We start from the raw sequence: 15,804 nt of genomic DNA on the forward strand, positions 1-15,804 counted from the left end.
ACGCCCATGAGTCGAAGTGTCCTTGGGCAAGACACTGAACCCCACCTTGCCTCTGGTGGTAGGCGGGTGCCTGTGTTTGGCAGCGGAGCGGCCACCAGTGTGTGAAAGTGTGTGTGACTGGGTGAATGGGTCTGTGACTGTAAAGCGCTTTGTCCTTGTAGGAAGAAAGGCGCTATATAAGTATACGCCATTTCATCAAAGCGACGGATGATGAAGTTTGGGGATCCTCTCGGGGGGAAAAGCTTAAGTTGGATGCAATCTTTCATCAAGAAGCTTCGGAATGTTTAAATGATCCTTAAAAAGTTTAAAGTCATACATTTTACCTCGGATAAAGACTTATTTTTGTTGCTACTCGGTTTTGAAACTAAAGCACTCATTTACAGGAAAAAGGGTTACTAATCTGCTGATTTTCTGCATCCAATTTTTATTTGTGCAAAAGTTATAAAACACGCCGTGCGACAGATGGAGGAGAAAAGAAAAAAGAAAGAAATAATGAGGCACATGTTAAAAATCTAAATGTATGGCCATCTGGCTGACTGATAAATACATTATAAATAACGTTTTACTTAGTATGGATTCTTTCCGGCCTGGCACATACAGTTTATTTACAGTACAATCAATCGTTTTCAACCCAAACATGTCAGTCCACAGAATTACATATATTCTCCACCACTTTGTTAAACGTCTCTGGCTGGTCGGCGTACACGTGATGTGAGGCGTCATCGATTAGCTGCGGAGTAAAACAGATCGAGTCGGTTATTAAGTTACGTGTGTTGGTACTGCATTTTTCAGAGAATAAGTCGCGGTTTTAGCATACTTTGGCTGGGGGTCCGACTAATGCTACGCTCACACCAGGCGACCATACTAATGAAAAGTAAACAGACAACATATCTATCTATCTATCTATCTATCTTTTTTTGCGTCTGCGACTTATACTCCAGAATGATTTATTAATCCAAAAAAACCTGGTTATGTCTTTTTTTTGTTTAAAAAGGTTCCACTTACCATCACTCTGGTGTGGGCCTTGCCCCGTATCTCAGCCGCTTTGTCCCCGGACGAGCTGTCCACCCAGGAGACGGCTCCGTACAGCATGGTGACAGGCATGGAGGGGGGCAGCAGGTGGACCCGCTGTAGCATGGGTCTTTTAGCCCAACCCAGGGACTCTGACATGGCCCGGAAACCCACCTCACCGCTGGGGGGCGGGAGGAAAAACGGAGGGGTGAATCACATGGAGATGTTTAGGTTTTAGCCAATCAGAGAAGAGTTTGGAGGATGCGTGGTTAAAGCCACCAAGATAGCAACCAGTGGCCTTATATGAGGCAATACCTGATAGCAGAGGTTAAAAGAAAGACTCACAGAGCAGCTGTCAACTGAATGTTCACTGATGACTTTACAAATGTTTGGAAGTTCCTGTGTTTGACTTACGATTTATTAATGTTTTATTTATTGATGGGTGCCTTGCAGGATTTCTGCGGCCGTTGATGAAAACATCGATATCCTTTCAGCTGAACTGAATCGGATCACGCTATAACTTTAACAGCCGACTATCGGCGCAAAAAAACTCAATCATTCCATTCACAATTTTATTCAATATTTAATTTGTTTTTATTTTAGATATATTTGAAATTTGGTTGGGTTTAAAAACATTTTTACGGTAAATAGTAAAAAAAAAAAAAAACTAAAAAAAAAAAAAAAAAAATCGATTATGAATCATTTAAACAAACTAATTAAATGTAGTAACACAAAAAATTGTTGTTGTTTTTTTAAATTAAGATCAATTTAGTTTTAATCATCGTATTTTTTAAGCAGCATTGGGGAACATGGGTCATTAGCCACCACTCAACAAGGCTGGTAGTTACAATGACTTATCTTTTCCTGCTGAATTGTGGGTAATTGCTGTCTATTCCAAAGAGCAAAGACTTTTGTACACTGAGAAGAGACGTACCTTGGAGTCTGTGCATTACAGTGGTAGATGTACTGTGTCATGGTGTCGTCATCGAACAAATCTTCAAACTTCCTCCTGAAATCGGGGCGGAATCTGTTCACCAAACCCGGGCCTGAGTCAGAACCATTGAAATGATGAGACGGCGTTACGTCCGGCGAGTCGCAGTGAGAGATGGGATTTCCTGCTCTTACCCCATGGGCCCGCTGCTCTGATGACGGCCAGTGGGTTGAAGAAGGAAACGATCCCGGCGATGACTTTCACCCAGCGTGGCGGGCGAAAGGTCTTCACTGCCTCTGTGCCCTGACTCTCCTGGTTCTCTGCTTTGGGTCGCTCTGGGAAGCCCCAAGGGTCCACCAGGATGAGATGAGACACTCTTAAAAAAGAAATCCAAGAAAACATGACACTTTTTTATATAGTTTTTACATGGCTGAATAATGTGTCTCCCCTAAAAACACAACGCGCTAACCATGCATTAAGCTCCAAAGCGTCTTCTAGTTTAGAATAAATAGTTTTAGATGAAAAGCTGCTTTTATCGCTACATTAAAGTAGAAGGTGACCTGTGTTTGGTGACAAATTCTCATTGATCACAACTTCTAACTACTTCCCAAATCCCCTTCAGAAATCAAATCCACCGCAATAATGTAAATGTTAAAAAATACCACCTTAAAAAGTGAGCACACAAAAAATCTTAGAAAGTATACTACCTTATAAAAGCAGCAATCCTCTAAAAGTTCGTAATCAAATCTTTGAAACTATTCACACGAAGCAATATCGTTGACTGTATATGAGAACCGGACTGAGTGACCCCCCCCCATGTTTCAAACAGGAAGTACCCGAGGGCTCCAGGAAGTCAAAATCCCAAAGACTTCTATAGAGAAATCAACGGCTTTTGGTCAGAATAACCGGTCTTGCTCTCCTACCTGTTTATTTTTAACATCTTCTTGTTAATCCTATTTTTTTACTCTTATTTACTCTTACTCTTATTTTTTCTGTTGCAAGTTATTCAAGTTATAAACTGACCAATCAGACGCTTCGATAAGTTTGTGGTCTCAAAACGAACAGTCGAAATGTCTGATTGACAGATTCTCCTGAGCTCCTTGTAGGGAAGTGGGGCTCACTCCTCATTGGTGAGAGTGGTTGCCATAGAAATGTTGACTGTGACAAGAAGGAATAAGCTCGAAAAACTTCTGTAACATCGCATACAAAATAGTTTAGGACTCATTTTTGATTATTTTGATTTAAAAATTTATACGATGACTGCAGTACTGTACTCATAGCCTTATAGTACTGTATTAACATTTGTTCAAAGAAGAATATTATGCTATGAGACCAGGAAAAGCCACAGATACAAAATATTGATCGTAAAAGAGCTACTAAACTATTGAAAAAGTTGACTTTTAAAAAAAAGTGTGTTTATTATTACCAATACCAACTCAAATATAATGCAGTTTTTGCTTTGGGAGACATAGAGAATAGTTTTCTTCTTACAAATCAATGCAACGGTGTGGTGGAAGTATCATAATTTGGACCTTTTTTGTTGCATTTTGTTTGCTTTTTTTGTTTTATTATTAAAGGAAGAATGCAAATAAAAGAAATAAATGTGATAATTTTGTGACATTTTGTTAATGATATTTGTTTCTTCTATTCTCATTAAATCCATTTGCTTGACATGTAGCTGTTTTTAAATTTATTTTTGTATGTTTTAGTTGCTGTTTTGTTTTTCTTCCATTCACTTTGTTACCTTGAAGGATACTGGATGGCATAGGAGGTCGCCAGGTACCCTCCTAGACTGTGTCCCAGCAGAATCATGCTCTCCAGCCCCACAGACTGCCGCCATCGTTCGATGGAGTCCACAAACTGCTCCTCTGCCTTCGCGGCGTCCGACGGGAAGTGAGGTCGGGAGCTCCTCCCAAAACCCAGGAGGTCGAAGGCATGGACGGGCCTCGACCGGCTCAGGCCGTCCAGGTTTCGGACCCATAAGCCGACGCCCCCTCCGAAGCCATGGACCATCACCAGGGGGGTCTTAGGTGCTAGAGCGTAAAGGAAACGAATGTCTGAGGAGCTCAGAAAGAGGTTTTGCACCAGTGTACATCACTAAAGAACACAGCCGGGGAATTTACACAAGTCCGTACGTTCTTCTGCGGGTTTGTGAACCGTCTTGTTGGTGAGGGTCAAAGTCCATATTCGGTCCTGATTCGGGAGCTTCACAAACCGGGCCCATAAATTGTTCTGAATACCTGTAAAAAGTAGGAGAAGAAGCTCGTAAAGTCGTACCCATGTGATCACCCCGACTAACTGAAGGCAGTGACAAGCTTACGGGCAAGTATTTTGGACTCTGCAGCCTTCAAAAGGGACATGGAGGTTGGACGCCAGGAAGGCCACCAACTGAAGTCGGAACTTGACCTGAGCGTGAGGACATTGAAGGAAGAGGTCAGTCAAGCAGGAGATGATTGTGAATAGGAGAGAGTTCAGCACACGCGGGTTACACAATGCAGCCGACTCTGGCAGGAGTCCAACGTTAGTCAGGGGTGTTTGCATAGAGCACACATGAGGACGGAGCATGGAGACATGAGTCACTGGACAAAGCCACCATGCTGTAAATAAAAGGGAAGGTTCACAGTGACACAGCAGTTACAGACCCGCTCCGATCATCTTATAACCTAGTGTCAAAACGTTTCCACTGGTCCTATTAGTTATGATTTTGTCGGTTTTAGCCAAAAGAAAAAAAAAAACCTGTGCCGTTCTCTTGGGCTATGACTGAATTCCTTCACTACTCACTATATAGTGGGTTCGCCATTTTATACTGCTGTCCGAATCTACAGTTCCAAAATCCAGTGCCCTAGAAATTTCCCAGAAGTCTCTGCAAAAAACCAGTGTACATTAATGCTCACTAAATTAACAAATATAGACCACAATGCATTGTGTCTGAACAATTTTTGCAAAAAAAAAATGTATACAAATGTATTTTTCTACAAAACCATCAAAGTTTTTATCTTTAGAACTCAGTGGATTCATAAATTATCTGCACAAAACGCTCATAGTAATGGCTTTTTTTTACTTCCTGAAATCGATGACGTCACATTTGGGCATGGCGTTCGAATTGCTTTCAAAATCCAGGGCACTATAGTTTTTTATTATTTAGAGGTTAGGGTGGGAATTTGGACACAGCCTAGGACATGACTTCTGCAGAACGCCAGGAGTTCCCCACCCCCCCTTCCCGTCACCCATCGGTTTACACTAGGGGTCTGCAAACCTGAGGCTCGGGAGCCACAGGCAGCTCTTTTATCTCTCCATTGTGGTGGAAGAAAATGAATAGATAAGAAGTTTGTTAGTTACGTTTAGTCTTGAGGTGATCAAAAATGAGTACAAACAAACTGAAACTGCTGACATTACAAAAAAAAAAAAAAATCAAGAGGTAATAAAAGCTTTACCTTTCTTCCAAAACATCAGATAACTCAGTGGTTTATTATTATAATACATTTAAAGTCATATTTTTTTATCTTACGTCTGTTTAGAAACAACGTTTAAATGCAAGTTCATCTACTGTATCAGGATTTTACTTGACACAGGATGTCCTTTTATTTTGAAAGGAACTTGTATGTGCAACTATCAATAGAAACACTATTAGAATTCAATTACTGTAACTATTTTATAAGCTATGTTGCAAAAATGAATGGTTTAATGACCACAAACACACAAATAAAGTGTCTTTTTGGGACTTTGTGGCTCTCACTGGGTTTTTTGGAAAGCCCCTTTTGGGGCAAAAAAACGCAGACTCCTGGTTTGGACGCTCTCCCACTAACTTACAGCCCCTCACACCCCCACCATAACATTACCGGTGTCTCAAAAATGGCGAGCCGTATCAGAAAGATGTCATAAAACACACCAAAAACAACATTTTCAGCAGAAAGATGCACCCCCCAAATACCTCATCCCAAGACTTGAAGATTTTTACCAAACTGTTTTATTTTCCTACCTGCAAGAGGAAGGAAACTGAGTTCAGGCAGAGTCTAACGTGACTCAGCTGGTTTTTGCTGAGTCACGTTAGAGTATCTTACTCTATGGCCAAAGGTTATGAAACCGGTTTGTCAAAACGATTATGTAAAGCTAATTTAACAAAGAAAGCCACTGACTTTTATAACAGCCTTTTCTTTAAATATAACAATGATTTGCGATTGTAGAAAGGCTGTGAAATTCAGAATTTTCTGATAGGATTTATGGATAGGTTCGTTTGTTCGTGTAAATACAGTACATCAAAATTTTACGATACTGTCGGAAAATATTTACAGTTACTAGACTGAATACAATCGGACTGTTTAGAACGGGCTTCCAAAAAATAAAAAATAAAAACAAAGAACGGGCTTCCGTGCTTCAAGGCCACATTGTTGATGAACTGTATTACGTAAGTGCAGAGCTAGCAAAGTTACTCACTCCGTCTCGCAGTCGCTTGTCATGGGAGCTGCAGTGGTGGAAGAATCCATTGGTCGAGATTCACGAGTCGCTACATTCAGTTTAAGTCCTAACGCCGTTCAACAATTACCTCTAAGTCATGTAATAACAAGCTCCACTGTTTTATAATCTGTACACCGCTACGTCACCTGACCGGAAGACAAAGATTGTCTCTGCTAAAGATGCTTCACTTCGACCAATTAACTGGGTGTTGTAGTTCATTTAATTCCAGAAGAGACCTTTTTTTAAATAATTCTCTACTTTTTCCCCGTAAACAACTTCAAAACCAAAACACAATTCGAACTAATTTGATTTTTTTTTTTTTTTAAATGTATCAAACCCAAAAGGTCATTGGATGGATGTGTCCTTTTCTCCTGTATTGTTTCTGTATTTATGTATATAAATACATATTGTTTTGTTTGTGTTCCTTATATGCAATTTGTACACATTTCAATTCCCCCTGAGTTAGTCACTCTGTTGTTGTATTATGTTGTTTTTCAATAAAGTCTGAAAAAATGTGTTTTACTTTAATTTTTGCTAATCCTAATGGTTTGTATTACAAGAAATACCAAGGCAATACTAACTTAACCCTTGTGCTATCCTAGACACTTTAACGTTGGGAGTTGGGTCATCTAGACCCACTAGACCAGGGGTCGGGAACCTTTTTGGCCAAGAGAGCCATAAACGCCACATATTTTGAAATGTAATTTCGAAAGAGCCATACAATAATGTAGTGTCCCTTTCCCACACTGAGGCACGGAGACTTAACCTCTTTTAAGGTTCTTTATTCGGGTTACTGCAGACCGCGACAAACGCCGAACAATTAATTCAGCAACTCCTGAATCTCTCCCGCCGAGACGAGACGAGAGCGCGTCTCCCAACTTTATATTCCCCTGCTCCCGCTGCAGCCCTCCCCTTTCCCTTATTCGGCCCATAGCTGAACCCCATTGGTCCAAACTACCTAACAACAGGCTGAGCGACAGAACTGAGAGCCAATCAGCTCTCTGCTTGATGCGGTCAATGAACTCCAGAACTTTTAACGCGGCCCAACAGCCACCCAACTCAGTCCGCGACAATATGTTTAAAACTAAAATACAAGTGAATGTGTGCATTTGATGTAATTTCAACCTTTTTAAAGTACAATAAGTCTGAGGATTCTTTTTAATAACATTGTTATGCTGTTTCTAATAAATGATGAGTATTTCTCGTGGTAGTTTTGCTGATGGTCTAGTCTGGTTTACGTGGTGAGTTTCTGCTTCATGCAGGCGTTGAGACTTTAAACGTGATCTTAGGTTGGTATGAATGTTTTGTAGATGTGAGACAGACTGATCACACGCGGACCTGGAGCCAAACACACACTCACACGCTGCAGTGAGTGACAGGCAGTGGGTTTTACCTATTTACAATCCCTGCGCGATTCACCTGCTGCCTGTCCCCACAACACCTCAGCCCCACCCTCTGCTTTCTCCCTCACACATCCCGTCCCCGCAACTGCGCGCTCTTTCTCAGAGACGGGAGCGCGCAGTTTTAGGCACGGCAATTCACAGGTTTCCGGGTGGTACAAACTCTGTGAATTAATAGACAATTTTAAACTTATACTAGTGCTGGCGCAGATTTGTCTCTCTAAGCACCGCTACTACTGCGCGCCTCTGCCATCGCATCGCGCACGAGAAGGACTGGTCTAATGAAGAAAAAAAATTTGAATTAAAGATTTGTCTGCGAGCCACATGTGACCATCAAAAGAGCCATATATGGCTCGCGAGCCTTAGGTTCCCGACCCCTGCACTAGACAGTGCTCTGATCATTTTTTCTTCAATGATTTGTGATCTTCACTGGTTTCCATGGATTACATGAAATCCTCTTCACCTCTATCCACCTTTGTCATGGTAGGGAGAACACGTCACCTGGAATTTTTAATGCAAATAAAATGAAGCAGAGATTAAGATTAAACTGCAGTAAATGAGAATTACTATTTTGTCTCCCAAACTATTACATTTCTGGAGTACACTGGAGTAATTTAAAGAAAATATGAGTAACAGTTTGGTTTAAAATACTTTTTTTCTTTCAACATCTTTACTTAACAGTGTCAAATCTGTTGCTATGTTGTAACAGCGCTTTTTTGTTTGTGCAGAGCCCATGACATGACATTAAGAAAAATATTCCCTGAAATTAATCATTTGTGACCACAAATTTGTGTTTTGTGCACGCAAATAAGCATTTTGTGTTCACAAATTTGTGTTTTGTGCACAAAAAATTGAATTTGTGCACGCAAATAAGCATTATGTGTTCACAGATTTGTGTTTTGTGCACACCAATTACTGTGTTGTGACCGTAAATTATCATTTTCTGTTCACAAATTTGTGTTTTGTGCACACCTTTAACTAAGTTGTGAGCGCAAATAAGCATTTTGCAAAATACTAATTTGGGTACACACAATGCAAATGTGTCCACGCAAAATTCTAATATGTATCCCCAAAACTAAACCATGGCCACAAACATTTAATTTAAGTCAACAATTTATACACACACACACATATATATAAATGTTTTCATATTTGTTTTTGTCTACGTTTATCTCAACATTGATATTGATGTCATTGACAGACATGCCGTGATTGTTTGTTAAAACTTTTTTTTTAATTGAACTTTTCAAAGACAAAATACAAATTCCAGCAGAGGATGAACACACTACGAAATACACACTCACTAAGGGGGTATGCAATACTCTCAGATGTCATCAACACACAATATTAGATCACTTATTTTTTTTCTAAGAAAATAAAATAAAAATATCAGGAGCCAAATGATTGCACAGAAACTAGAATAACAGCCACAAGGAAATTTGTTTAGATATTTAGATATTATTTTAACACCTTGTAATCTTTTCAGTGAGAAAGAATATAATTTAAATTCTTTAATAAAACCTGGGAAGGAGGGCTTGGAACCTCTCCACTTGCAACAGTGGATATGGTATTTTCCTAAAAGTAAAATCATATTAATGATATTTGAGAAAGAATCATTTAGATTTTCCATTAACAGAAGGACATCAGAAATACCAAATGTTTGTTAAATACTTACTTCAAAAAACAAAACAAAAAGTAAACAATTTTATACTTCCGGGTTACTCGGAACGCATTTAACGTAACTCCAAAGCCATTTCCGGTCTCCCGGGACACGTCACTTATTCAGCTTTGCAGGTCTTTCCGCGCGCTCTGTGTTGTCAAATTCAACCTAAAAATCATGTCCAACTCCGTCATATCGGTCATTTCTCGGTTTCTGGAGGAGTACACGACCACGACGCCCAACAAGCTGAAGGTGGTGGACGCGTACCTTCTGTATATCCTGTTAACCGGAGCGCTGCAGTTCCTATACTGTCTGCTCGTCGGCACCTTCCCATTCAACAGCTTTCTGTCGGGCTTCATCTCGTGCGTGGGCTCTTTCATTTTAGGAGGTACATGAAAACTTTGTTATTCTAGTTAAAATGTCTTCAGGTCAAGGAAATTAATCTCCAATTTGTCTGTTTCTGAACTCGCGGTGAGCTACAACAAGCTAGCTTTAGCTTAGCTTAGTCAGTCCTGTAGTTTTCGAAAATGTTAGAATATCCTTTAATCATTAAAAACAAGTAGTTTATCCCGATAAAAACTATATTTAAAAAAAATCATATATATATATTCCGTTGTCTAAGACATTGGATAATGGAAGACCTTTAGTTTAACACTTACATTTTTATTTTATTTTGAAACTGCCTTTGTGTCACACTGTAATAAGACTTTTGTTCATATTTTTGTTTACTCACATCTGTTGTTCAAGTTCCCTGAGATTTTGCTTGTTCACAGCTGCCAATAAAAAGCATTTAAGATAAATATAAAACATACGCTTATTTATACGATTAATGTTCTCTGTTAAGGCCCTCTAGAGCAGTGTTTTTCAACCAGTGGGAGATGGTCATGTGTGCCGTGGGAAATTACTCTCATGCACTGATCTAAAAACATTTCCCATCTCCAGAATATCAGCTCTGTGTTCATCCAAACAGGCCCTGATAAAACACTGACTAGTTTGGAAGATGAAAGATAGCAAAAAACTTTTTTTCTTTGTGTTTATTTGATTCGATTCTAAGACATTTTGATAAGAATGACGGTGATTTAGCCGTAGCTTCAGATGTTTGCGGAAAAGTCCCGCCCCTTTCACTGTCTCCACCAATTATTCTTGGAGGCTCAATCACATGTCATCAGTCTGACCAATCAGAAGTAGTTGAAGTCTTCACTTCCTTGTTCTGATTCTGCTCATAAAGTCTCTCAGTTCCAACAAAAATACCAGCTAAATTATCAAATTATCACCTTTAGCGGTGCAGCTTTCCAAGCTCAGAGACGAGAGTCTTTCTGCGTTTGGCAGCTGTTTGCACTACATCTCCCATGATGCATTGGGTTAAAGTGACAGCGTTTCAGCGTACAATGAGTCTTCGTTGTTGAACATCTTTAAACCACAACGAACACACAAACAGTTTTGAAATCTTCTAACCTAACTTTTATTACATCTTTTAGAAAAAAACAGCTGCAATTTCCAGCTTTTTCTGCCACAATTATCACAAAAATGCATGTGAGATTGCGGAGGGGCTGTAGATCAATACAGACTAAAATTTTTCTCCTTTTTTTTTAAAATTTTGGATGCTGGTGTGCCGCGGGATTTCTGTCAAGGTTAAAGTGTGCCGTGGCTCAGATAAGGTTGAAAAACACTGATCTAGAGGATCCATATTGCATCTTGATACAAAGGTCATAGTTTGTTTGCAGCTAAGGTTTCCATTTGATTTCTTTACTACCTACTTTTTTTTTTAAAGTACACAGCAGATGATCAGTCTCTTCATTTTCTAAAATGGTTATGAGATTTACGTTAAAAATGTGTTTTTTTTAAAGTAACGCCATATTTTGGTGTTTTAAATTGCAGTGAAAGACTGAGCTCAGAAAAGGAGAATTTATGTTTTCAGTTAAAATGATTTAGTGATTGTCCAGACCAAAGTGTCACTGACCACCCTTTGTTTTTTTTTTTTTTCTTTAGTATGTCTTCGAATCCAGATCAACCCTCAGAACAAAGGCGACTTCCTGTCCATCTCCCCAGAACGAGCCTTCGCTGACTTCCTGTTCGCTCACACCGTCCTGCACCTCGTTGTGATGAACTTCATCGGCTAAAACCGAGAAATGATGAATATTTGCCTCTTCAGTTTCCCCCCTAAGGTCTTTGATTGTACACTTATTTTTGTTTACATCATATTTTTATTTAATCACAATTTTCCTATTTTTTTGGTTTTAAGATTGTTGTGTTTCTATTTGCATTTTGGCTTCTTCTTTTTCTTGAGTTCACAACTGAAATTGATTTATTTCAAGCAATCAAAACAAAAAAAGCGAAAGACAAATGGGAGAAACATCGATCTGTGCATAGAAATGTCAAACCTAAGACGATTAGTCTTAATTTGTTTGGGGAAAAAAGATAAAACTAAGGACTAATGCTACCCTAATTATGTAAAAATGCTTCTCTCTGATCAAAATACACTTAAATTAAAATATCGAATTGACTTTGACTCAGTTTTGTTGCGTCTATATTTGTCACACTAACCTTCAGCTTTCTTCTCTTTTATCACACAGATGACAACAAAAGGAAGGTTGTTTTGTTTCTTCTTCTTTCAAAAGACTCGACGTTTCGACAACTCACCGACAACGAGAGAGATTAAACCTTTTTCCTTTTTGTTCAGATATCCAAACCGGTCTGTCTTTGTATGAATCCAGAAATAAAAAGGACCAATGAGATTTTTTTGTATTGGAAATGTTTCCTTGTCTCTTTTTTTAAATTAAATGTTCCCAAATAGTCCAGTGTTAATACTCACTGTGCGATGTTTGAGCTGATGCATCCTGACAATCTGAGTAAGATGGACGCGGTCGAGGTGAGCGTGATGCAAGTTTATAATAGACGCTTACCCTCAATGGACTGTTTGTTCCAGCAAGTGAGTTTGTTTTGTGGAACATCTGTGGGAAATCATGTCACTGTCCCATGCCACATAAAAAAAATCAATTCTGAGTGTTCAGTGATGAAAGTCTTCCGGGAATTCCCGGAAATCCGGGTTTTTGAGCAAACCGAACGTACTTTCCGGGAAATAAAGACCTGATCTCTACGGACAAATCGCTTTCCGGATTAGAAAATGGTCTGAAATCAGCTAATTTTAGCTTTATTTTCTATATTTCTCCGCAGATCGCTTCCTCTATGGTCGTGGCCATCTTTCGTCTTCCCGGCCTAATTGACCAATGACGGGACGTTTTAGTTGCTTTCGGATGCGTCGACGGGTCTGATTGGCTCTGTCTGCACCACGTGGTCAGCGTGACTTGCTTCCCTAGAGACCAAAACTGGCGGACCCACCCTAAACTTTCACAAACACATCTGAAGAGTTTGCGATCAAATTTGTGTTAAAATAATGGCAGGCATCGTCATTATTGAGCGTGGTCACGACCTCAGTTGTGAGAAGACGATAAAAAACAAATTGAAGTGGTCTTGGCTGGAAAAAAAAAAAAAGATTTTTAAGGTAGTGTAGGTCAAATACTTTTTTGTGTAAAATAATCTCAAAACCACATTTTGAAATAATTTCAATTTTAGTTTTGAGTTTCAGTTTTTATTTTGAATACATTTCTCTATCTAATTTATTTGTATTTCCTAATTACCATGATTTAGTTCAGTATAGTTAACATTAATTATAAGTATTTGATGGTTTGGACCCGCACTCCCTTAAAAAATAATGTTTACAATGTTTAGTTTAGTTTGTATGTTTGTTTTGATATTTCCCAGATTACTTAGTATTGGTGTTAAAGAATTGATGTATTATGTTATAGAATTATAGTTTAAAGCAGATCCCATATTTTGATGTAATTATAGTTTGAGAAAACAGTGCAAGTGGATGTTGTACATCAGTCATTTCTAAAGCAGAAATAATGTATAAATAACTGAGGTATTTTCATAGAATATCATAGTTACTGGTGTTCTTTTTGCCATTTGGGGCTTTGATGTTACTATATTTTAGCAATTGTATGTTTTGCAGCTTTAAGGAAAAGCGTAGATTGTAGGATTGTGTTACTTTGAGCAATTTTCCAAATTCTTTTTTAGGACCAGCAAGTCCTTAATGGAGAGTCAAACTAGGGGTTTGAATGACAAATCATGATGCTCCAATTAGTCTTAGTTTCTTGATAAAGAAGTGAATAACTAGCTGCCAGAATGCACCAGAATGCATCTAAGACCACGTATTTTTCTAAAATTTCGCTCTGTGCCCGCCATATCGCTCAAAGAAAAGTTCAGGGATTTTTTCCTTGCCTGACTTTCATCACTGGAGTGTTCTTAACAATAAAAAAACAAGCAAAAACTCACCTGCACCACTGGTTCATTGTAGAGTGCAATCACCTTATTCTAACTGTAAAGCACGGCAGAGGATGTGTGATGATTTGGGCAGACATTTGAGTCACAGGACCTGTGCAGCAAGTATGTGACTCGCCTCTAGCACATAGGAAGTACACTGGGCAAGCTGCTAGTGACTAGCGAACGTGCGCCACCTACAGGTGGAAGGTCCAAATTGTCAAAGCGGTGCAAATCATGGTCCAGGCATTATTCATTCAGCGGTCCATTCTGATAAATGAAAGACTTGGTGCCATAGAATTCCATCCGGGCACAAACTGCAGTTATTAATTTCTCCCCCGTGATCAATTTTCAAACGATTGGAACTAAAAGGACGCCATCCCTACGTCACTACCAGATTGGAGTCTCCTGATTTGTGGAAGTTCCACCAATGTGTTTCTGTGAGTACAGCCCGAAAACAGACGGTGAAACATGCGTAACTACGCGTAAACGTCAGAGTTTTAGACGCCGGACAGGCTCGTTCACGTAGACTTCTTATTAAAAGTGGTCACTTGAATGCACATTGGTGGCGAGCGTGGTGTCAATGTAGCTTAAGAGTGGGGGTGTGAGCTGGCAGGAGAGCATGTAAACAGATGGCTCTCTGTTATGGGTGATGGGAAAGGGGGTAGGGGGCATGCTCCATGGCAACAGTCCTACGCACAACGCACAAAGTTTCTAATGAACTCCTACCGCTCAGCAGAAACTATGTCCTAATAAATGACACACTGGGAGTGTTGAATCACCTTTTGATCTATTTTAAAAGCGCTCCCGGTGTTCTTTAAATGAGAATTATCCAGATTTTAGCCAAAATCAAAAAACCTGCGTCGAGTGACCTCTCCTACTTTCCCGTCATAATTCTGTTCAAACCCACCCGCTGGCTTACAGCCCCTCACACCCCCAACCTAACATTATCAGTACAACGAAAACGGTGACTGACATTAGAGCTATCCAGCTGTATGATCTGGAGGATCCTCCTCCTAAGCTTCACCCGGGATCACTGTCCGTCGGGCATTCTGGTGCCTCACAAAGCCCGGCTGTCTGTGATGGGAGCCCCGCATTGGACGCCTGGATCGGCGCGCCTCCCAGTTCTCATCTTAGGAGATTCCAATAGTCCGGAACGTCAGCATCAAGAGGTGCCACACGCATCAGTTCAGGACATCTACAACCATCTCACCAGGAAACCCCCCTTTGCCTCAACCACCATAATCCACACAGGTACCAAAGACATGAAGTTCCAGCAGTCTGAGACTTTGAAAACGGACTTCATCCACCTCATTATCACATCCAACAGTTAAACTAGGGGTGTCAAACTCATTTTAGTTAGGGGGCCACGTTCAACCCGTCTGATCTCAAGTGGGCCGGACCAGTAATAAAAGCAAAATAAAACAGGTTTTTTATTTTTATTTTTTTACTCAGTTGGAAAAAATGTCTCAACCATCATGGCAGCCTTATCACTTATTATTACATATTCATACACAGAGGCCAATGGATCTCAAATAAAATGCATTTCACATTCATGAAAAATTTCGTTTGTTCAATTTTATACAGACTGAATATTTTCCATCTGATGTCATATGATCTGTAATGAAGTATTGTTAAATGTTCATTTACAGGACTGAAAATTTAAGACTCTGATCCATTTTTGCACGCAGGTTTTGTCTATCGCAGAGAAAAAAAGACCAGGTTTAAGAAGTGCCTTCGGTTACAAAGAACCTTTGTTGTCAAACTGTGATTAGAAACCTTAAGAAATCATACCATGGAACCATCAAGACGCCGTCATGTCCGAAAAACCGAGAACGAGTCCACCTCTGACCTTGTGTTTCAGTCTACCAGTCCTAAAAAACGAGACACTGTCATGGACTGGGATGACATTGACGAAGACAGTGATTTCCCTCCCCCTTCTGATGAGGAGGAAGAATTTCCTGAGACGACAGAAACTCCTGAAACAAATAGACATTGGGATTGGGAAAACCCAAAACCTGCCCACA

General features: G+C 39.7%; 2 protein-coding genes across 5 annotated transcripts; one reads left to right on the top strand and one right to left on the bottom strand.

Moving 5' to 3' along the window:
* Window positions 1-404: 404 nt before the first annotated feature.
* abhd4 (abhydrolase domain containing 4, N-acyl phospholipase B) lies at window positions 405-6,629 on the bottom strand. Of its 4 annotated transcripts, none has more exons than XM_078935526.1 (9): window positions 6,377-6,544; window positions 5,874-5,921; window positions 4,263-4,348; window positions 4,078-4,182; window positions 3,687-3,975; window positions 2,137-2,318; window positions 1,946-2,057; window positions 1,006-1,192; window positions 405-730 (listed from the first exon to the last, which is right to left on the bottom strand). In XM_078935526.1, exons 2-9 carry the CDS (start codon window positions 5,876-5,878, stop codon window positions 641-643), a joined length of 1,056 nt encoding a protein of 351 aa, XP_078791652.1. In that variant the 5' UTR covers window positions 5,879-5,921; window positions 6,377-6,544; the 3' UTR covers window positions 405-640. The 4 variants fall into 4 exon arrangements, with proteins under 4 accessions (XP_078791652.1, XP_020566603.1, XP_011484867.1 ...); XM_020710944.3 differs by having other exon boundaries at window positions 4,066-4,182; XM_011486565.4 differs by lacking the exon at window positions 5,874-5,921 and having other exon boundaries at window positions 6,377-6,629.
* A 2,907-nt stretch (window positions 6,630-9,536) lies between these two features.
* Window positions 9,537-12,192, top strand: dad1 (defender against cell death 1). Its single transcript, XM_004079046.5, has 3 exons — window positions 9,537-9,845; window positions 11,447-11,622; window positions 12,031-12,192. Exons 1-2 carry the CDS (start codon window positions 9,635-9,637, stop codon window positions 11,575-11,577), a joined length of 342 nt encoding a protein of 113 aa, XP_004079094.1. The 5' UTR covers window positions 9,537-9,634; the 3' UTR covers window positions 11,578-11,622; window positions 12,031-12,192.
* Window positions 12,193-15,804: the final 3,612 nt, after the last annotated feature.

The sequence above is a fragment of the Oryzias latipes genome, chromosome 17 (assembly GCF_053564925.1).
Source record: "Oryzias latipes strain Hd-rR chromosome 17, Olatipes_Hd-rR_3.1".
Lineage (NCBI taxonomy): Eukaryota > Metazoa > Chordata > Actinopteri > Beloniformes > Adrianichthyidae > Oryzias > Oryzias latipes.